This window comes from Glycine max, chromosome 2 (assembly GCF_000004515.6).
Source record: "Glycine max cultivar Williams 82 chromosome 2, Glycine_max_v4.0, whole genome shotgun sequence".
Lineage (NCBI taxonomy): Eukaryota > Viridiplantae > Streptophyta > Magnoliopsida > Fabales > Fabaceae > Glycine > Glycine max.
The window spans coordinates 223,579-247,048 of NC_016089.4; the positions used below are offsets into that span (position 1 = coordinate 223,579).

Below are 23,470 nucleotides of genomic sequence, written 5' to 3' on the forward strand. Positions count from 1 at the left end.
ATATTCTATGAGGATCACTTTCCACAGATTGTTGATACACAACATTCATGCATAGAACCTAGCTCAACTCTACCAGAACCTTTCTCTAACATCCATTATGAACCAATTATAGAAACTACATCAACACAACATTCTGTACAAGAACCCATAAGCCAAACACACACAATGGAACCCACTTCTCCACAGCCTAGACGCTCAAACCGAAGAACACAAGCACCCACATACCTACGCGATTATCACCATGCTCTCTCCTCACTCGATACCAACACTTCAACGAAGGCTCGTTACCCTCTTAGCTCAGTTCTTTCATACTCACGACTCTCACCCACACACAAGCATTTCATCATGACGATCACCTCCACAATAGAGCCTTCTTCCTATGCTGAAGCCTCCCAACACGACTGCTGGATTAAAGCGATGCGTGCTGAATTGGATGCTCTACAATCAAACAAAACTTGGAGATTAACTCCTCTTCCTCCACATAAAACGGCCATAGGGTGCAGATGGATATACAAAATTAAACACAGATCGGATGGTTCCATAGAAAGGTATAAAGCTCGTCTCGTGGCCAAAGGTTACACGCAAATGGAGGGCCTTGACTACCTTGACACCTTCTCCCCAGTCGCAAAGCTAACTACTGTTCGTTTTCTGCTTGCCGTTGCCGTCATGAACAAATGGCACCTGCGGCAATTGGACGTTAACAATGCCTTCTTACACGGCGAATTAGATGAAGAGGTCTACATGCAGGTTCCACCGGGATTAACAACTCCGAATCCAAACTTGGTATGCCGTTTGCAGTGCTCCCTCTACGGGCTAAAACAAGCAAGTCGTCAATGGTTCTTAAAGCTTTCGAGTCTTCTAACAGCTCACGGGTTCCACAAGTCTCAATCCGATCATTCACTCTTCCTACGCTTTACAGAATTAACCACCACTATAATCTTAGTCTACGTGGACGATATCATTCTAACTGGGAATAGCAGTTCTGAAATACAAACGATGATTACCATACTTGATCACACCTTCAAAATCAAGGATCTCGGAGACCTGAAATACTTTCTCGGCCTTGAAGTCGCGCGTTCCTCTAACGGGATTCATTTATCTCAAAGAAAATATACCTTGGATATTCTATCTGACTCAGGAATGTTGGGTTGTAAACCACACAAGACCCCGATGGATTACTCCACTAAGCTACACGCCGCCGCAGGTACCCCATTATCCGATGAAGCATCATCTTCTTACCGGAGGCTTGTTGGTTGACTTATATACCTCACGAACACGCGTCCTGACATCGTATATGCAGTACAACAATTAAGTCAGTACATGTCTAGCCCAACCAATATGCACCTTCAAGCTGCTTATAGGGTCCTTCGATATCTTAAAGGAACCCCTGGTTCTGGCATTTATCTCTCCGCCGTCGGCAATCCTCAACTAAGAGCCTTTAGTGACTCGGACTGGGCAGGATGTCAAGATTCCAGACGCTCCATCACCGGGTTCATTGTATATCTTGGCTCCTCTCCCGTTTCATGGCAATCTAAGAAGCAAACCACGGTTTCCCGCAGCTCATCGGAGGCCGAATACCGAGCTTTAGCTTCAACTACCTGCGAACTCCAATGGTTGACTTACCTCCTTCAGGATTTTCGAATCAAATTTGTAGAACCAGCTACCATATATTGTGATAATCATTCAGCTATTCAGATCGCCACCAACCCCGTCTTTCATGAACGAACAAAACATATCGAGATCGATTGCCATATTGTCCGTCAACGGGTTACTTCGGGTCATCTCAAGCTGCTTCCTGTGCAATCTTCCTCACAACTCGCGGATATCTTCACAAAGGCTTTACCCCCTACCGTTTTTCAGACTCTTTGTAACAAGCTGGGAATGTTGAATATCCATTCCCAGCTTGAGGGGGGGATCTTAACAGCTTCTAGTTAGAGTTAGTTAAACTTGTTAGGTTAGTTACGGTTAGTTACAACTAATCTAAAGCTGCTTCATGTACATATATACTACAGCCTTCTGATAATAAAGCCGAGATGCATATTTGATCTTCCTAAACGTCAACTCACTTCTTTTGCTGCACCTTGCAACTCAGTTATGGCTTCCATATTCTCTTTCTCCTTTCACCAAAACTTGATCTTCAACAGATAATTATTTTACTTAATAAACTATTTGGTGTGTTGATAAAATATGATTATTTTATTCCACTACCTACACTTTCTATTTCTAAAACATCATAATAGGACAATCTTTCTTTCTTTCTATCCCTCCCCCCCACATACACACACATATATATACCCCTTATCTATTCAAATTTCTGGCCTTGAGCAATGAATAACAAGTTCTATTGAGATTGCTCCCCATGTCATCGAAGAAGCCAGAATGAACAAGTCTTAAGCCCCCGTTGAGGTTTAGACTTGAGATGTCAAGGTAGATCAGTTTTGTTAGCAATGTGAAACTAGAGGTGCCATTTACCTTGATAAGAATCTAGCCTTGTGTAAGCAGTTTTGAAGATACTTTACAGAAAATGGTAGCCTCATTGGCCAGAGAAGTGCTAAAAGAATGTGAAACAATCTTTACCCTCCCCTTATCTTATTCTTTGCTTCATTTATCTTGTGCTACTACATACCTTTCTCTTTATCCTTCCTAATTTACTCATCATATCGTTTTTGATTTCGAATCCATACTACTATGTACAATATTTAGATGATCATCAATTTGTGTCACCACTCAGCTCCATCTCACTTCCACAAGAAACTTTTCTTGCACTCTACTGCTTTTTTCAGCCTATATAGTAGGATCACTATTACTTACTTTTCTTTTTGTGCCTACTTTCTCTGTACACAATGTATGCCGTGGAACAATATCACATATAGTGTGAAAGAAAATTACAGATATTGTAGAGATTAAAAAGTCTTGAATCCTTGATGTTGCAGTTGCCTACAGGTTTTTAAAACCTTGCATACAATGAGCCGATGATGAGGAGCTCCACATTGGGAATTTCATGTCATATGTCTGCCATTTCCACCCTGGTCACTTATGATGCACAAATACAACACACTCCAAGATAAGTTTATTCTGAAAGCATATAGAGTGCTAATGTCACAGACAAAGCTACTAATGAGAATCAAAGATAACTAATGAAAAAGAGAGACATTGATTTCTCAAACTATTCACACACAAGCCTTTTCTCCATATTCATTTTTTCTTTCTGTACAGTTTTTTCCCCCTCTAGTGACTAGCGTGCTCTATCTGTCTCTCTGCATCTATCAAGTTAACTTGAAATAAGATATAATTTCTTAAACTATTATTTCTTGTACATTACTCAAATTTTTATTGTTTCAATAAAATCCCTCATTTATTCTTTAAGTCCACTGATGGTAATTGGATGAAGATTAGAAAGAATTTATTACTATGACATATCAGTGACCGTATCTTGCAGTTCACTGACTTCATATCTCTCAATTGTATCAGAGTAATATAAATCGATTTTTTATTTTAAGTTCTATAACTGGTTATGTTAAAAAACATGCAACCATCATTGACATGCCTCATATCTCCATTGTAATCAGATGCTCAATCTCTTATTTACTATAAATTGATTGCTGTCTAACATTCAAAAGTTAGACATCATGGTAGCTGGGTTTAGTGTTGGTATTAAGTGAAAAGTGAAAACCAAGAATAATTTAATTTGCCTAGTTTATTCAATGTGGGTACCTATTCATACATAAAGCCTTGAATATTTCTCCTTTTGCACGTTAAGCCCTGAGTTTTACCTTGAAAAGTAGGCAGTACTAACTGTACCTGAGTTGAGTGCGCTGAAGTTTCAATATGTAGCTTATTTTCAGTGCAATGAATCATCTATATACAGTCTGAACTTTAAGCATACTTGTCAGATAATTTAAATTCATATATGGGGAAGAAACTTTTTAGACTCTTTTGGCTGGGCCATTATTTGTTTTTCGAGTGTTACAGAAATGTCCTTGTTCGATCTCTTTTTTGAAGGGCCAAGTGCTTGCATCGTTTTGAAACATGAAACATAGGACAATGTATGTAACACTGTACAGACAGAATCAGTCCAGATGTTTAGTACTGCGATCTACTGTAGCAACTACAAAATAAACATAATATTTCAACGTAAGCTATATATTGTAGTCATGCGACTCATGTTTAGTCATTTAACCAGGAAGCACATAAAATTAATTTTCAACTATTTTTCTAGTCTTAAGAAGTCAAAGTTTTTTTTAGCTTAACCAGAGGTCTTGTGTTGGAAATTTGGACATGCAACTACATTAAATACTTGAGGGAGAGCTTTATTACCCATAGTAATTCTACTCAGTCAGTCCAGTGGAAGATACTTGTGGTCTAAATCAAAAAAAAAAGAAAGAAAAGAAATCAAAGCTCAACAAGCCAACCAAACAAAAAGGTATAGTTAATTTCAGTTTCTATACGTCAATGTGAATCCCTTCTAATGTGCCTTACGGTTTGTTTTAATTGTGGACAGTATCTTATCGAGAAGTTAAAGCAAATAAGAGAAGTGATGAACAGCGTAGCTACACCGCATACTAATACCACTTCCTTAGTTAAGAGAGTCTAGTTGGTGGAACATGATCTGTGAGTTATTGTAAACTCCTGATATTGTATTTCATTCCCACGGACAAAAAAAAATACCACATCCCTAGTTACAAAGTTCTAAATTTTGACATCAACTAAAATATCCGAATTCTATTTACCCATGCATCATGATACTATGGTTGGTCATACAAGCTTGCAGTCCAGCAAGGCAGCAACCGAAATTAAATCTTATAACAGGAAGAATTAGAAAACTGTAATTTCTTCTTCAGGATATTCCATTCATTTCAATAGAAAATTCTGTAAGTAAAATTGCATTTTCTACGTTATTGATGTGTTAACCTTCAACTGTAGGATGATTTGATATTGGCAAAATCTCCCCTTTCTTTTGTTCTATATGTATTAATCTAACAAGATTTTATCAGTACTATAGGACTTTCAAATGGAATTTTAAAAGTAGATATGTGAAATGTTTCAAACTAAAAGTAAAAGTTGAAACTCATGTGCTACATTTTTATTGTAATTAACTTCTATTCTTATCCTATTGAATCTCTTTAATTTTGAGTTATTTCTTGTTTACTGAAAATGGTGACAGTCTTGAGCTTGAAAACATCTGAGTACAATGCTTGCGATGCTTGAAATTTGAAAACATCATGAAGCTCCTAACACTACAATGACAATTGACACATCAATCACAGTAAAACTTGCTTCCTAAGTGAGCTCTCATAAACAATTGTGAATACATCCATAGCTGACAGCTCAAATGTTCATATTATTAAATTAAAACGCTAGTTGTGATATTGTCTGTGGGAATTTCATGTAATAAAACATTATGATCACCAGAAAATATTCAAGGGAAAGGAAAAATAAACTATTAGATAGAATGCATGCATGCGTTCAATTAATTAAGAATTATGTTACTTGTACATACAGATCACATGCAGAAATTGCATGGACTTGAGTTGCATAACAGACTCTTCCTAGTTCCTATACACAAATTACATAAATGATTATTTCACCTTTTTCTTTTTCCCTCTCTTCCTTCTGTGTGTATGTAATGCTTGTGTAGAAAAAAGTCTCTGTCAATTGTTTTTCCGTTCTATTAAAGGGTCAACCTGTACTAAAGGGTCATAGACTCGTAATCATAGAGTACAATATATAGCATGTGTAAGTTAAAAACTAAACACGACAATGAGCTAGAAAATAAAATGAAGTTCACAAGACCACATGCTTTCTTTGCAGGTGATAAAAAAAGAATGGGCAACTACTTCCTGCATCTCCCCCATTTGCTTCTTGCAATAAAATTATATTCTAGAAATCTTTCCAGAATGTAATTTTAGAATTCGGATTATGTTCCGAAAGTTTAAAAAAGGTGCAGGAAGTAAATTTTTAAGACCTTTCTGGAATGTAATTTTATATTCCGGATTATGTTCGGAAAGCTTTAAATTTTTTACAATTTACATTTCGGATTATATTCCGAAAGTTTAAAAAAGGTGCATAATGAAGTAAAATTTTAAGATCTTTCGGGAATGGAAAATTATGTTCGGAAAGCTTAATTTAAAAAAAGGTGCAGAAACAACATTGTTGATGCAGGAAGCAACTGTCACACTTATCCACGACCCTTAGGTGAATACAGTTCTGAGTTCGCTCCAATTATTGTTATTTACCTAAAAAAAATATACCGAAAGAAAAGGTGGCATGAGTACATTCAACTAGAGTAACATTTATTATCCTTCCTTCTCTTCAGGGCTTGAGTTGAATAATGAAATAGCTAGGTATTTGAGTCTACCAAGTATTAAGTTGAGAAATACTTTAATTAGTCACACCAATATTTCTCTAGCCAAGAAGCCATTCGGGAAACGATACCTGCCACCTTTATATAGCTTGCTGTTAGTTCTTGTATGAAAATCAATTTTAAGAGTAAATTAGTTAGCTATTAGATTGTAACTGTGTGTTCAGTTAGGAATTATCATACTACTATATTAGTCACTTAAGAGCTACTATTATGTTACAACAACTTAAGAGTCAATATTCCTTTTATATTTTTTTCCTCAAAATTTTAATTGTTTTTGATTCTCGCACAATAATGTTTGATAATATTTTTCATAAATTAAAAAAACAAAAAAAAATATCAACAGTTATAAATGAAACAAATTATAAATAGAATAACCAACAATAGTGTAGAAATTAGTTTTTTAAAATTATCAACGAATATATTTTAGTTTAAATTTATATAAATTCCTTCTGACCTTATCTGTGTGAATAAGAGGGAGTATTTATAGAATAAAAAAACAGCATTAAGCAATTAAGCTTGTTAAACAAAAGCAGAGAATTGAGCACGTTGATCAACAATTAACTAGCATGAGTCTTTCTAGACTTTAGCTTAATCAGAAATCCTGAAATGAAATTCTGATATGCAACTACATGCTCCAAGAGACCCAAAGAGAGAGTTTGACGCAAACCTGATTGATCCCACTACACTGGTAACGATACATGATCTAAAAACAAAACAGCAAAGCTATTCTTATCCTGCATGGCATGCTAAATTCCTACGCTACAGAATAATAGCTGGTCCAGTGGGTGGCACAATATCCGGCGGAGTCGTTGGCGGCGGCACAATATCCGGTCCCGGAGGATGCGGCGGCAGCGTATCCGGTGGGCGTGGCGGCAGCGTATCCGGTGGCTTAGGCAGCGGCATGTCAGGCCCGGGCGGTGATAGCGGCGGTTTGGGAGCATCCGGCTCAAAGGGAGTAGAAGGAGGATCCGTGACTATTTCGGGTGGCATAAAAGGGTCTATTTCCGGGGTTGGAAGCACAGGTTGCTCTTTTGGAACCGGAGGAGGAGGTTCGGTTTTTGGCACGGATGGTATTTCTGGTATTTGATTAGGGTTACGGGTTAACATGATGTTGTGGTTGTGGTTGTTGTTGAGGGAGATGGAGATTGATGAAGTGAAAAGGCATTGAAAGTTAATGTTTGTGGTGTAGGGATAGAGAGGGATTATGCTTCTCTTCACGGTGTAGAGAGAGGATGAAATTGACCACATTCTCTTCTTCAATCGCCTAAGTAGTAGTGGTGTGAGATATAATGGGAATTGGGTTGCATGGCGGAACACTTGTAAGTGTATAGGACCCTCCAACGCACAATGGATATGTTCTTGCATGTTTCTACTCAACACGTGCCAAACACATGAATCATTCTTGCTATTCTATTATGTAATTAATCAAGTAGATGTAGATCGATCTTCCAAAAAATAAAATTGCAGATACAAGTGATTGAAGTAGCACTAGTGTTTATATAGAGTGTAATGGAAATATACTATTTAATCCAACCAACATACACCAATTAAGTATGACTCTTTAACCACACAAGCAGCTAACCGCACTCTCTTAATATGCATATCCAAATTGCAATCAAAACGACAACTTGCATATTGAAATTTTAATACCCCATAGTTTTTCTGCTTGCAACCGAATGGGTTGATCCATATATTGAATTCCACGTTGTATTCAGGTACTTAGGTAATAGCCCAATCCAATATATTTGTCCAACAACTGAATGTGTAGATTCACTCTATTCGTATTTATTGGCCCAATTATAAAGGAAAGCAAAAAAAAAAAAATATTGCAAACGCACTATATTTTATATTTGCTCTTTTATTCTAATCCTTTCTTTTCTGTTTCTTCATATGACCTATTACTTTTTGTCACCTTTTTTTTCTTTTCTCTCTCTCTCGTCTCTACGTCCCTCACACTAGAGGGGAGGGGAAGAAAACTACACTACTTGGTTTCGAGGACCAAGACCTCTTTACAAACTAATTTTCTAAATTCTTCTCTTTCTGTCTTATTCATTAATTCTTAGAGCTTTTATACACAATTGCATGTCTATATTCCCACTACGATAACCGCTACAATAACCAATACAATAACCGCTATAATAACCACCACAATAACCGCTATAATAACCACTACAATAACCACACCCCCACTACAATAACCGCTACTAGAATGATAACTACCCCTATGACAGGTTTTCATGGCAGGACATCTTCTTCCTAACACTCACCGTCCATCTTCTTGCATGTCACGTTCCTCACGTTGAAGCAAGTTAAAGGCAACAGATGAAATCATGAAAACCGTTAAAAGTGGAAAATGATATCGGGGTCCTGTGCTTGGAATTCAATTACTCTCACCTTTAAAATCTTAATCACAATATTTATCTTTCATTTTATGTCAAAATATATAAATAATTATAAAATATAATATAACAATTACACCCTCCATTCTTATTTATAAGCAACAAAAATTGATTTCACAGATAATACGAAATTAGTTAACTTTATTAAATTATATCAGATGTCAAGTATAAATCTCTTATTAAATAAATAATATTTTAAAGATAGTTTCATTAAATAAAACATGGATAGTTGGAATTTAGTTATATTTAAAAATAAAGAATATTAGATTTTTTTTTGCTTATAAATAAAAGCGATGGGTGTATGAATTATTTGCTGAATAATAACACCATCTCACAGCACTCTTTTAAATAATTTTATTAACATTAACATGACAACTCCCATTATAATTTTACTAACATATTTTTTGATAGTATAAATAGTAGATAGATATGAACAAACATATTTTGTTGTAGAAGGAGATATAAAAAGAAACTAAGTACTGGGAGCTTTGTAAAAGTAAGTTTATTGGATACCCAAATACATTGGTTCCTCTCTTGAAGCCCAAGAAAATGTCGGATCCCTTTACGAAAACTAACAATATAAAATAAGCCTCAGTATTTTCTCTTATTTACATGACTGCCACTGACCATTTTACCCTTCCCATTTTGATCGAACTCCGTATAAATACTCAGAAGTGTTTGAGAGTCACAGTCAGTTAGCCATTCCTGAGTCACACGCTCTGATCTTCATGAATCTAGGAACCTGCGCCGCGGGTGCACCGTACCGTTGGGTGCACCTTCTCCCTCACGAAGGAAAGAGAAGATGTGCGAGTGTGAGAGTGAGAGCGAATGCGAGTGTTGGAGGAGGAAAAGGAGATGGCGAAACGGCGTCGTATTTGGACATGTGGAAGAAGGCGGTGGAGAGAGAGAGGAAGAGCGCGAGCTTCAACTCAATAGCGGACCGCGTGGCGGCAAATACTGATGACAACAACGACGACGATCTGGAGAAGAAGACCAGTGAGTTCCAGAAGCTCCTCCAAGTCTCCGCCGAAGAGCGCGACAGGGTGCAGCGCATGCAGGTCATCGATCGCGCCGCCGCCGCCATCGCCGCCGCCAGGCAACTCCTTCAGGAACGCAGTGCCGCCGATTCCAGCCACCACGAAGCCACCGCCGACGAACGACGTGACGGTAAAACTGAATTTTGCCTCTTTCGATCTCAACTCTGCAAATAGTAGTTTTTCTTTCTTTCTTTCTTTCTTTCTTTCTTTCTTTCTTTAAGTCCTTTATTATGTTATTGACACAATAATCGTGGAAAGGGAAAAGAAAAGCAATAACTAAATAAGAAAAACAAGACTTATTTTATTTTAATTTGTTGGAATTGAATTCTGGCTGTCTTTTTTTTTTATTCTTTCTAATTTTCTAGTTGTTGTTAGTAATCTTGGAATACGGACACGTGACTTCTGTAATCAAGAATGAAAAAAAAAATAAAGGAAATAAATGCTTCTATTGTTTTATTTTATTTTACTTTTGCGATAAAGTTTTGGCTGGCTTTGTATTTTGTTTTATTTAATATTTTTCTCTCAAAATTCGAAGCCTAGCATTGCCATTGAGGTTGCATGGTTTGTGAATTGCGTGAATTTTGAAATTTGTAGTCTAACGAGCTGTGAAGATGCTATTTGCTGAGTTTCCTTTTGGATTTTCTTTCCTAAGAAATCAAGTGGCTTAATATAGTTTTCTTTCTAAATGGATATTGTACTTCGGAGATGTTAGTATTTTGACTTCTTGCAATTTATTCATCAAAATTTGAAGTTACCTTTGAAATTGAGGTTACTTGGTATGTGAATTGCGTCAATCTTTGAAGTTTGTAATCTAACATGCTGTGAACATGCTATTTCTGAGTTTACATGTGAATTTTATCCCCTAGGAAATCAAATGGTTTATTTTAGTTTTGTTTCTAAATGGATGTTGTGCTTGGGAGATTTTAGTGTTGATTTCTTGTATATTGATGTATTCTTTTGTTCATTTTTTATATCATGTGATAGAATCAGGTTCAGGAATGGGAGTGCAGAGTGAGGGTATTCGTGTGTCAGAGTCAGAAACAAGGGGAAATGGTGTGCCTGGCCCTGATTTTTGGTCCTGGACACCCCCTGTGGAGAGTGATGTTCCTTCAGATGATGGCAGTGGGCTGCAGTTAGATACCAAGTCTTCTGTTCGTCCAACCTTGCCCAGTGCGGTTGTGGAGAAGGAGTGGACACCACAATTTCTCTCCATTCCATTTGAGAGTTTACTTTCTCAAAGCGAGCGTAGTGATACTCTTCCACCCTTTCAGTCATTTTTAGAGGTTGAGGAAGCTGAAACTACCTCAGACCCAGAGTCACTTTCTGAATCGCCTTCACTGTCACTTTCCTTGGAAGAGGAACAGATACATGGTGAATCGTCTTTTGATTATGCAGCAGAAGCAGCACATGCCCTCAGTGAGGCAAATAAATCATCACCTATTGGAGTGAATCCGGACGGATCGAGATGGTGGAAAGAGACAGGAATTGAGCGAAGACCTGATGGCGTGATCTGCAGATGGACAATGACCAGAGGTGTTAGTGCTGACAAAGCTATTGAGTGGCAAGAGAAGTACTGGGAAGCTTCTGATGATTTTGGCTATAAGGAACTTGGTTCAGAGAAATCTGGACGTGATGCAAATGGAAATATTTGGCGTGAATTTTGGAGAGAATCCTTGTGTCTGGTCAGCAAAATTTGACACATTTTAAATGCCTTTCTTATTATAATGATAGTTTGCTGAAAATATGATCAGTAGCATATTTCTAGTATCATTATCACTGTGTGCATTCATATTTATTCTTCTGTGGAATTGGGCACCTGTTTGTGAAATTGGTCACTAGTGTAGCTTGCCAATTATTAATGCATTAACTGTAGCTGTAGCCTTGGCGCTCATAGATCTGACCTATAGAGTCTTGGACAACAGATTCTTTTTATTTCACTAAAATAAATACCAAGTATGGTACTATGGTTTTCACTTGCAGGAAAATGGGCTTATGAGTTTTGAGAAAACTGCAGACAAGTGGGGACGAAATGTTAATGGTAATGAGTGGCAGGAAAAATGGGGGGAGCGCTACAATGCTGCTGGTCAAACAGAAAAATGGGCACACAAGTGGTGCAGTATTGACCCAAACACACCGCTTGAACCTGGACATGCTCATGTTTGGCATGAAAGGTAATTGTCAAGAAAAGTAGATTAAGAATTTGAGCTTTAATTTCGATGTTCTTTTTTTATAGTATTTATTCCTCACTGTTTTTAAATATTTAATAATCTATTAAAGTGTATGTTTGTGTAAGATTCCTTTGACTGCAAATGGTACTTTGCACAATTTTTGAGAACATTTGATAAAAAAAAACTCAGTTTCTCCTGTCCAATGCAGTTTTGCATTGGAAAATAAAATAAAATAAAACAAACAGGCCATAAGCTTGTAACATGATGACAGACTGAATTATTTTGAGTAACCTCTATTCTTTGCTTGCATTCAATTCTGTGACTGATCTGCTGTGTATCTCATTTGAGATTCTAATGAAAACAAATAAAATGGATTTGGCAGGTGGGGTGGCAAATACGACGGGTACGGTGGGAGCATAAAATACACCGACAAATGGGCCGAGCGGTTTGTGGATGGTGGATGGGATAAATGGGGTGACAAATGGGATGAAAATTTTGATCCAAATGCTAATGGTGTGAAGCAGGGGGAGAGCTGGTGGGAAGGTAGGCATGGCGACCGCTGGAACCGAACTTGGGGTGAGCAACACAATGGCTCTGGTTGGATTCACAAGTACGGCCAGAGCAGTTCTGGGGAACACTGGGACACACACGCAAGAGAAGATACCTGGTATGAGAAATTCCCTCATTATGGTTTCTTCAATTGCTTCGAAAACTCCGTCCAGCTCAGGGAAGTTCCCAAACCATCTGAAATACTGGAAATACAGCAAGTTCAGGAACCTTGATTTGCTCAAACCTTATAAAAAATATATAGGAACCTTATTACATACCTCCATCGTCTTTAGTATGGTAATACGCCAACTTGTATGATGATCATTTCTAAGCTCTTCTAGTACTTTAAGCCTTTAAGGACTGAATAATATGTTCATTGTTTCCCATACAACAGCAAAATATACATATATTTCGTTCATAGAATTTGTCTTACGATTCCCCTCTATGGCTAAGGCTTTATTTTTAGTTTGTATATTTTTTCTGTGGTTATCTTAAACATTGGTTAGACGTTAAAAGTTGAAATCGACCTTGATAAACAACTTAAAACTCTCTTCTGCCTACTCAATTTATAAGCAAACTTTTGTAAGGTAACTTTCCAATTAATTTTGCTTTAAGGGGCCCGCAACATTTCATACTTGGACGGTAATTCAGACATGATTATCTTCTATAAAAGATATTTATAGGAAAGAAAATAAAATTACTAGTTTAACGGATTTTTTTTTAAACCAGACCTAACTGGGGAAATGATGGGAGTATTAATTTTTAAAGCATATCATTCATGCTGAGGAGTTTTTGTTGTCAGTCCATTTCCAATAGCTATTGTCACTTCTATAAATATCCTTCTTTTGTTAACTAAATTAGTAACAAGGGCATGTTATAAATAATTACTTGCATAAGTGTGGTAATAGAAACATGGAAGTAATAATAGACATTTCCTATGAAATGAAGAACAGCAAATTTGATCAATTATTTGTCTGATAACACAGCAATTTCACTGTTTAAAAAATAAATAGCAAGTTTGGATTACAAAGTTCTTTCTAAATTTAAATAAAATGTATAATTAAAAATAAATTAAAGAGAAAAGCAGATATTATTATCAATGAATATTTTATTATATTAAATGTGAACAAATTAATTTGATACCACTTTTATAATTAGTGAGAAAGTTATGAGAATACATTATTAAATTAAGATGCATAACCTTTATGTAAAAGTCCAAAATTTAAAAATTAATCTAAATTACCATTGATTACAATTATAATCATCTAAAATTCAGTTTATTCAGAAAGGAAATATATCTTCAATTTGGTACAAATTAAAATTAAATTTAAGAAATAATACTTAAAAGAATTAAAATTATAAATAAAAATTGAATGTTTTTTTATACAAAAAATAAATGTTTAAATTAAAAAAAGTCATACAAGTAGATAAGGATAGTGATATTGATTCACATAACTATTAACGGTTTGTATTTTTTAATTAAGTGATTAAAGGTTGAAATCTTAAACTTGAGTATGAAAAAAACTACAATCAGAAATTTGATTCATGATATAAAATATAAGAACCAAAACTCTAATTTATGAATTGGAGGTTATCTAGTAAATACAGAAAATCCAAAGCGCATATAGTTCAAGTGATGGTAAGGCCACAACTCACAAGTGGCAAGCATCAGCTAGCGCCAGGATTATGTGGTGCATATCCACCAATCCCCTGTCTTTGTCCCTCACCTCATAATCCTTACTATCACCACTTTACCACTTCCACGCTTATTTCTAATTGATCCTTTTCCTGTCTTGTTTTCATGACATAAACTATCATCAACTGTTGCTTTCCATTTTGGCTATAATTCCACAAAATGTGCCATTCATTGCAAGTGTAATATTACTAGCATTTCCATATATCAGTCCATGGCCTCCTTAATGCTCAATGGAGCTCATCAAAATCCAAACCTCATTAGTGGCATAGCTCCAAATGGCCTTAACTTTCACAACAAGTGTTTATTCCAAAAGGGTGTGCTGTCTCATGGTAACAAGTTAAGGGTGGTCAGAAAAAACTTCACTCCCAAAGGCAGCATGTCAGCATCATCATCATCATCATCTAGGCCTGGTTCTCAGCCAAGGTTCATCCAGCACAAGAAGGAGGCATTTTGGTTCTACAGGTTTCTCTCTATTGTGTATGACCACATCATAAACCCGGGGCACTGGACCGAAGACATGAGAGACGAGGCACTGGAGCCTGCTGATCTCTACAACCGCAACCTGAGAGTGGTGGATGTTGGAGGTGGAACTGGCTTCACCACTCTTGGTATAGTGAAGCATGTGGACGCCAAAAACGTTACAATTCTCGACCAGTCGCCACACCAGCTCGCCAAGGCTAAGCAGAAGGAGCCCTTGAAAGAATGCAAGATTGTTGAAGGGGATGCTGAAGATCTTCCATTTCCAACTGATTATGCTGATAGATATGTTTCTGCTGGAAGGTAACATTCATTTCTCTGCCACTTTTTTGCTTTTGAAGGCCTTTCTTTCTTGCATATGAATTCTCATTGATGAATCATAATATAATTGTCTTATAATCTCAAATGTGGTCACAATTTCCCCATAATTTTTTCTGCTTCTTGTAGGACAAAAATAGCCCTATAGAATTCTTTTTCTTATCCATAGGTATTAAACTTATGTGTCAAGTGTTTATAACAACTCACTTATAAAGTTCAATCAAATAAGTTAGACCCATTAATAATAAGCCTCCATATAGGTATGTCTTTCTCATTGTTATTTGCATCCAAGAATCAAGTGAAGTTCCTTTTCAATTTTCATATTTGAGAGCATTCTCTCATATTTATCTTGAATTTTCAAAGCCAATAGTTGTTTTCAAATTTAAATAAAATGTAGAATTAAAAATAAATTAAAGAGAACAATAGATATTTTTATTATTAGTAATGAATATTTTATTATATTAAATATGAACAAATTAAAGAGGCACCACTTTTAAAAATAATGAGAAAATTATGGAAATAAATTATTAAAATTAAGATACACCACATTTATTGATATGGTTCGAATCTAATCTCTCATTTGGTTTATAATATAAATGTAAATTTAAAACCCAAGACTCTAATTTACAGAATAAAGGTTAATGTATATTATATATTACCTTGTAAAAGTTCTTTAATTCAAGGTAAATTTAAGAACCAAGACTCTATCATATATATATATATATATATGATAGAGTAACTTCTAAAAATTCTTTAATTCGAGAATGAGATAATAATGTAAAATTAAGAACCAAAGACTCTAATTTATTTATTCAGTAAAAAAAAAGACTCTAATTTATAAAATAGAGATTAATGCATATTATCTGGTAACTATACTAAACTAGTAAATAAAGAAAATTCAAAGAGCTTCCATAATTAATGTGATGGGATCACGGGAAGGCCACAAATGGCAAGCATTGACTACTAGCGCCAGCTGCCAGGATTAGGTGGTGAATCATAACTGCATATCTACCAGTCTGTCTCTGTCTCTCTGCATAATCCATTCTAACAATAGGGGTGATCGGGTGAGCGTGATGGTTTTGTCTTTGTTCATGTTTGATCCAAAATTTGGATCGGGTCATTTATTTAAATTTCAATTCAATCCTATTAAGAAATATATACGATAAGATTGGATCAATATGACTTTTTAATTAATGTAATATTAATTTTAACCATTATATATAATTCACATTAAACCAATAAAGGTTGATCCACTTGGAAAAAAATATACTCATATTCAACCTGAGTTTGATTCTCACTGTTAATATAAATATAAGAATTGAATTAGAAGGTGATGCTCACCCCTAACTAACACCACTTTACCGCTAACACCCTTTTGCAACTCTCTTTCCTTATTCCAGTAGCAGAAATGATTTTTTGTACATCTAAATTTCTGTTTGATACTTAGTGGGAGAGATAAAAAAAAATATGATAAATAATATAACGCGACAACAAAGAAATGAGAAAAAAGATGAGTATTAAGTAGGTGCTTTAGAAGTAAAATATCCAAAAATCATTTCTCTTCCAATTGATCCTTTTCCTGTCAATTGTCATTGTCTTGTATTCATGACAAACTATATATCAACAGCTGCTTCCCATTGATTTTGGTTGTAATTCCACACAATGTGCTGTTCATTGGAAGTGTAATAGTCCTAGCCTTTCTTCATATATATAAGTCCATGCTTCCTTAATGCTCAATGGAGCTAAAAATCCAAAGCTCATTAGTGGCATAGCTCCACTAGTTTTAACTCTAAGCAACAAGTGCTTCTTCAAGAAGGGTACGTGTGCTGACTTGTGGTAATAAGTTCAGGATCAGAAAAAAAGTTGACCCCCACATTCAGCATGTCCTTCTCTAGGTCTGCTTCTCAGCCTCGGTTCTTCCAACACAAGAAAGAGGCATTTTGGTTCTATAGGTTTCTATCTATTGTGTATGATTATGTCACAAACTTCGGGCCATAAACTAAGGATATGAGAGATGAGGCATTGGAGCCTGCTGATCTCTGTGACCGTAACATGAGAGTGGTGGATGTTGGAGGAGGAACTAGCTTTGCCACTCTTGGTATAGTGAAGCATGTTGATGCCAAAAATGTAAAATTCTCGACCCGTTGCCTCACCAGCTTGCCAAGGCTAAGCAGAAGGAACCCTTGAAAGAAGATCTTCCATTTCCAACTGATTATGCTGATAGATATGTTTCTGCTGGAAGGTAACTATAATGTCTCTGCCACTTTTTGCCTTTGAAGGTTTTTGTGATCTCTCGCAGCTGTTAGTAAATTTATCTGATCTAAGGATATGATGAGTCTATGACTACTATGAGTTCCCTGGTATGGATTTGGACCTTATCTTTATATCATATTAGCTGATTAATTAATCCTATAAAATTTACATGCGTTCAAACTAAGGAAAAAGGGACAACATAGGTTTCTGTCTGGTGGACGTGTACAAAGAAGGCCACCAGAAGCACTAATGAGAAGAGTAAATTACATGGTTTTAATCCTATAAAAACGGGGGAGAAGGCGACTAAGAAGGATATTGGAGGAAATTGTTAAGAGAGATGTTATGGTGAATGGCATTCCTTAGAAATTGGTATTTAAGCAAATTCAATGGTGTTATGCAATCTATGCAGCTGATGTCACCTAGTGGGATAAGACTTTGCTACTGTTGTTTGAATTTGCACTTTAGTTTTGATGAAAAGTTATATAATCAATCGGATTAGCTTGATGGGCTATTGATGTAAGTCGAACTATAAGTACAATTAAATGTGAAAAACTTAAGGATCTTTAGAAGAAAAAAATAAAATAAAAGTTGTAACCGAGTAAACCTCTACTTTGGTTGTGAGATTTTAAGCATAAGCTTTTAATCCCTGACTATATGAAACTTATATTTTAGTCCCTGACTTTATAAAATGTTGCAAAATATCATTCACTTTAGTCCTTAATGTTAATTAGTAAAATTATATAGTAGAAAAAGATCACAATGAATGACACATCATAACATTTTACAAACTCAGAAAATAGTCCAAGTTTGGTAACATCAAGGACTAAGTTTACAATCTCAGGAACCAAAATAGAGGTTTACTGGTTGGAAAATTAGTCTAATAGAGATGATAAATTTGCATTTTCTACAACATTGTCAGTGTTTGAATTATCATTGTGTTGTTCAGTATTGAATACTGGCCAGATCCGCAGCGTGGCATTACGGAAGCATACAGAGTGCTAAGGATAGGAGGCATAGCTTGTGTGATTGGTCCTGTACACCCAACATTTTGGCTGTCTAGGTTCTTTGCAGATGTGTGGATGCTCTTCCCCAAGGAGGAAGAGTACATTGAATGGTTTAAGAAGGCTGGTTTCAAAGATGTTAAGCTCAAAAGGATTGGTCCAAAATGGTATCGTGGGGTGCGCAGGCACGGCCTTATCATGGGTTGCTCAGTCACAGGTGTGAAGCCTTTGTCTGGAGACTCTCCCCTCCAGGTATGTATTGCATTTTCTCTTTCTTCTCCTTTTGATCTCTAAATTCATTCAAGATTACAGCTTTTGCTTTTCTCAAAAACAAATGCATACTTACTACTTTTCTCAAACAAAAAGGAGTATACAGTAACACACATAATTTAAGGGGAGCTGAAGTATTATGTATAACTAGTATAATTTTCCTCACTTTTCTTTATATATAATGGATACTAAGTATTTACCTAGAAGCATGATTTACACTATTTGGAAGAGTATGCTCCCTTGTTTTAAATTTAGTACTTTAAGTATGTTTTCATTTGCCTTAATGCAGCTTGGTCCCAAGGTAGAGGATGTAAAGAAGCCTGTAAATCCATTTGTGTTTCTTTATCGGTTCATTCTTGGTACAATTGCATCCACTTACTTCGTACTAGTGCCAATTTACATGTGGATCAAAGACAAAATTGTTCCAAGGGGCATGCCCATCTAAGTTTGGAGAAAGTAACTCGGGTAGGAAGGTCAAGTTTTCCCTCCACACATCTCTAAACGACTGTTTGTGAAGGATAATAATTCAATCTTGAATCTTTCCATCTTGCCAACATAGTAGGAAAGAGTTACTTAAGGATGAAATGCTTCAAAACCATTAGCTTAGTTTTGTGCCATTACTAGCTTCACTATGTTTTGTATTTGTCATTGTTGCTTTGGCAGAGAAATATAGAATGTGTGTTGGCAGCCAATTGTTCAATGAACCATGGCAGGATCATCAAAATGTTGTGCTTCTTTTGCTTTGCTTTGTACCAAATGGACAAGACAAGGTAACCATGACAACATTCAAATATGTTTGTTTTAGCTTTTATTTGTATATGTGCGTTGGTGGCGAGTTTTAACTGAATTTGAATATGCTTTTTTAATCCCCAAATACATTTTTAATTTATTTACCCTTGACAAGTATTGTTCAATGTTTAAGCACGAATTATCGTTTTCACATGTTTCGTTTAGTACATTAGTTTATCTACTGCCATCTTGATTCTTGAGAGAAGTAATAATGTCTTTCTGGTCGCCATTTGTATATAACCACTTAATGGAGCCCCCTTCAATAATTGTTCTTACTATACATACCCAGTTGATATTTTAAAATGGTTTTTTCTCTACACAAAAAAGTTGTTATTTTCGTCACTTCAGATCCTTGTTTTTCTTTCAAGAGTTACCTAAGTAACTTGAAAAGTCGTCTACAACAACAAGACCACATGAACTCAAGACTTCATGTATCCTATTTCCGTCATATTATGAAACCAAATGTTCGGGTTGAGATAATTAAGAACATAAAAGCCACCACCAAATGCCAATATTCTAACATAATCACTACTAAAATCATCTCAAGACTTACAATGAACTTTTTTATGTACCCCCAACTCATACTTAAAAAACCAAGAGATGTTGATCCTTTCAACACATAAATCTGAGCTATATGTGATGAAAATGTCAATTATAAATTTTTAAATTAAAAAAATATAATATTAGAAATTCCCATGCCTCAATGTCATTACAATGATTAGAACTCACAATCCCATGAACTATGCCCATTTTCGTCATCTCATAAGTTAGGTCCCTCGACTCAACGTTATTTAGTTACATTACAATTTCATGTCACAAGCACCCGCAATTCATGTACAACATACCATGTCACAAGGCGTACATCTAGCATTGTTTATCCTCATAGTCCCAATTCTCATAATGTTTACTTACACAATCTCAATGCATATTATGATATGTTACATTCAAAGTCATTTGGAAAGACAATTCATAAGTTTTGGACATTACATCACTCATTTTCTATTACATATCTATGACCTTTGTAGAGTGTAAAATGATTTCTGAAATTATATTAATCCTATCAAGTTGATTGACTAGTTTGAAAACTAAGAAATTATCTATAACTTTTATGTTGGTCATAAGATCTAACTTTATAATTTATTATCCCTAAAATTAAAAAGAACATGAACTTATTGCATAATCATGATACCTTTGTTTACTAAAATGATCATATCTTGAGCTATAAACATTAATTTTTAGTTATTCTAAGGCCATGAGTTAGATATATAACATCTAGGGATACATTTCTTTTGAATATATTTTTTTCGAACTCATGATCTCTTCCCTCCTTTTTTCTTCACCCTCAAGCTCATATTTTCAACCATTAGACCAATCTTATATCTAGTATCTTCCTCCACAATTACAACACATACAAAGTTATTTTTATGTAGGAGGACAACTAAGTTACATCAATTACAATTAATCACACATAAATCCTCCAAATCCCAATTTCATAAAAATCCAAAGGGACAAACTATAACACTATGTTTTCATAATATGTGATTAAGTGGTTCTAATTAATTAGCAAGAGTATTTAAAATTTAAATTTAAGTTCATGTAATTGATTAATTAATTATAAGATGATAGTTTGTTATGTTTATATCTATGTTTATGCTTAAACCATGTCAATCTTCATCAAAAGATACACTCTATTGTACAGATCTACTCTGACCAAAGGAAAATGATTTTATGCTGAATTGTTCTACACGAAAGCCAACAAAGTGATTTCATTGCATGAGAAAGGGTGTATGATGAGAATCCTAAAACTGACCAAATACAGGCTAAAGGCCCAAGTGGAGAAGGACGAATGTCCAAGTGGAGAAGGATAAAGCCCCCGAGTGGAGAAGGATGAAGACCCAAGTGGAGAAGGATGAAGGCCCAGAGGCAGAGACACTATCAAGACTATTAATTGTTGCTGAAGACCCAAACTAATTTAAAGGACAAAGTTAAATATGTTTTTAGTTATAATTTTTATTTATTGTAATTTTGGCTCAAACTGTTTAGAAGGCCAATGTCTATTTTTATCTTTTTGTTCAGATACACTATAAGTATTGGTTTTTATTTTCAATAAAGAAAAACTTTTGGCATTTTTTAAAAATTTGATGAGAGTTTCTCTCTGGGTTCCTTGTTGAACCAATTATCAGACTTATCAAGGTAATCCTTGTGGCGTCTACCCTGATTTATCTTCCTTCACCAGAAGTGGTGTCTACCCTGACTTATCTTCCCTCTTTGGAAGTGGTGTCATCCAAATCTCCGTAGCCTGTATCAAGCGATCCGCTCCTAATCAGGTTCACATCAGTGTACATTTAGTGCAAACAATATATGCTCCAATGACCATAAACATCATACGGATGTTTCAATTAAGAAATTCATTAGAATAGTCAAACAAACTTTTCAATTAATAAAAAAACTAAAAGTTAACTAACATGCCTTGTCGCCTAAGTCTTCTAATTTGTTTTTCTAAATTCCAAAATAAAATATTATCTATCTATCTTAAAATAAATATTAGAGAATAAAAAAGTCAATTCAAATTTTGGAACAATGAAAATAAAAATATATTTTATAAGGACCGAAGTCCAAATTTATTCATTTTAGATAAACTCTAAATAGTGAATTTAAATTTTAGATAAATGAAAAATAAAAAATATAGAAACCAAAAATAAAATTTACTCATTTATGGAAACTAAAAATATATTTAAATAAAAAAATATGCGTACTATACTCAATGAAATTAACATTATGTTATAGAAACTAAAAATATATTTAAATTTAAAAAAAGAATACGTACTATACTCAATGAAATTAACGCTACATGTGCTTAAAAGAATTTTATCAAAAAAATAAAAGTAGAAATTAATATGATATTTCTTTTCTCCATTTTTTATGAGAAAGAAAGGTAAACCAACAAATTTAGTAAACTTTCCACAAATAATAATTAATTGTTGTTGTATTTCTCGGTCATCGAACAAGAGATCCGAAAGCTAAATCAAACGAAGCAATTTAATTAGGGACTCCTTCTCGAGTCTTGACCTTTTCCAATGAAAGTACATTCTCCACACGCACATGACATTTATTTTTCCTTTGATAATTAATTACAACATTAGGCGTGTTTTTCTAATTCTCAAAGCGCCTTGGCAGTGATCTCTCAATTCAATACCAAAACTACATGCATAAGCTTCAAGAAAGCTAAATTGAAAAATATTAAATATCTTGTAAGATCTTTATTTTAATTATTTCAAAAATATTTTATATAAAGTATTAAATAAGAAAATACAAATTTTATCAAAGAAAAAAGAAAAGATAAATTTATAATTTTAAAAATATATAAGATATTTTTTTCATAAATAAGAGGATTAATAAAAAAAAGTTGTGATGAAATATTTACAATTATTAATTTAAATTTATGAATTCTAATAATTCTTTCTCTGGATCTTATGCTAACCAGCGTGTCTTTTGGTGGGTTGGACGAGTTGAAAGGAAAATTCTAAACAAAAAGGATTTTTAAAACCCTATTCAACATTTAATGAGAGAGAGAATAGAAGTATGCTAAGTAATATCATCTCATAAAAAGAGAAAGTTACAAAAAAACAAAGTATTGATCAAATGTTTAAAAAATTGATTGTTAAAAAATCATTATTCAATTAAAAAAAAAAAACTTACCCAACCACGACTACACTTTAATTTTAGGGAATGTGAGAAAAAAAAGAGATAAAGAGGAAAATAATTAATTAATATTTACAAATGCTATGATACCAAGTAAAGAAAGAAATAAAAATAAAATATACTCTTCTTGTCACTAATTATAAGGTTCTTTAAATTAATTTATGCTAAGAAAAATAGTTAATTTAGTTAATCATATTATATTTATTAATTATTTGTACTATCATTTTAAAATTATATTTTTTTATTTACTTAATTATTTTTTATTAATGTTTGAAAATAAAATTATTAAGTAAAGATATGTAGAAAAAAATAATTAATATATCTAAAAATTAAAAAATATCTTACAAAAATGGATAAATAAATATTTAATAAGAATTTTATAATTAGAGACCAAAGAAGGAAAAAATGAGATAAAAGAAAAACTAAATATATAAATATAATATCTGG

The 23,470-nt window shown here is 34.4% G+C and overlaps 3 protein-coding genes across 4 annotated transcripts; 2 read left to right on the forward strand and 1 right to left on the reverse strand.

Annotated features, from left to right (window-relative positions):
• Positions 1-7,123: 7,123 nt before the first annotated feature.
• On the reverse strand, positions 7,124-7,729 carry LOC102664230 (protein TRACHEARY ELEMENT DIFFERENTIATION-RELATED 7A). Its single transcript, XM_006575706.1, has one exon. It carries the CDS (start codon positions 7,727-7,729, stop codon positions 7,124-7,126), a length of 606 nt encoding a protein of 201 aa, XP_006575769.1.
• Positions 7,730-9,209: 1,480 nt separating this feature from the next.
• LOC100810326 (uncharacterized) lies at positions 9,210-12,935 on the forward strand. Of its 2 annotated transcripts, none has more exons than XM_006574436.4 (4): positions 9,210-9,930; positions 10,791-11,482; positions 11,781-11,971; positions 12,351-12,935. In XM_006574436.4, exons 1-4 carry the CDS (start codon positions 9,492-9,494, stop codon positions 12,748-12,750), a joined length of 1,722 nt encoding a protein of 573 aa, XP_006574499.1. In that variant the 5' UTR covers positions 9,210-9,491; the 3' UTR covers positions 12,751-12,935. The 2 variants fall into 2 exon arrangements, with proteins under 2 accessions (XP_006574499.1, XP_003519114.1); XM_003519066.5 differs by having other exon boundaries at positions 9,449-9,930; positions 10,785-11,482.
• A 1,170-nt stretch (positions 12,936-14,105) lies between these two features.
• Positions 14,106-19,343, forward strand: LOC100788766 (2-methyl-6-phytyl-1,4-hydroquinone methyltransferase, chloroplastic). The gene is made up of 3 exons (XM_003519110.5): positions 14,106-14,993; positions 18,208-18,514; positions 18,822-19,343. Exons 1-3 carry the CDS (start codon positions 14,425-14,427, stop codon positions 18,975-18,977), a joined length of 1,032 nt encoding a protein of 343 aa, XP_003519158.1. The 5' UTR covers positions 14,106-14,424; the 3' UTR covers positions 18,978-19,343.
• The last annotated feature ends 4,127 nt before the right edge of the window (positions 19,344-23,470 follow it).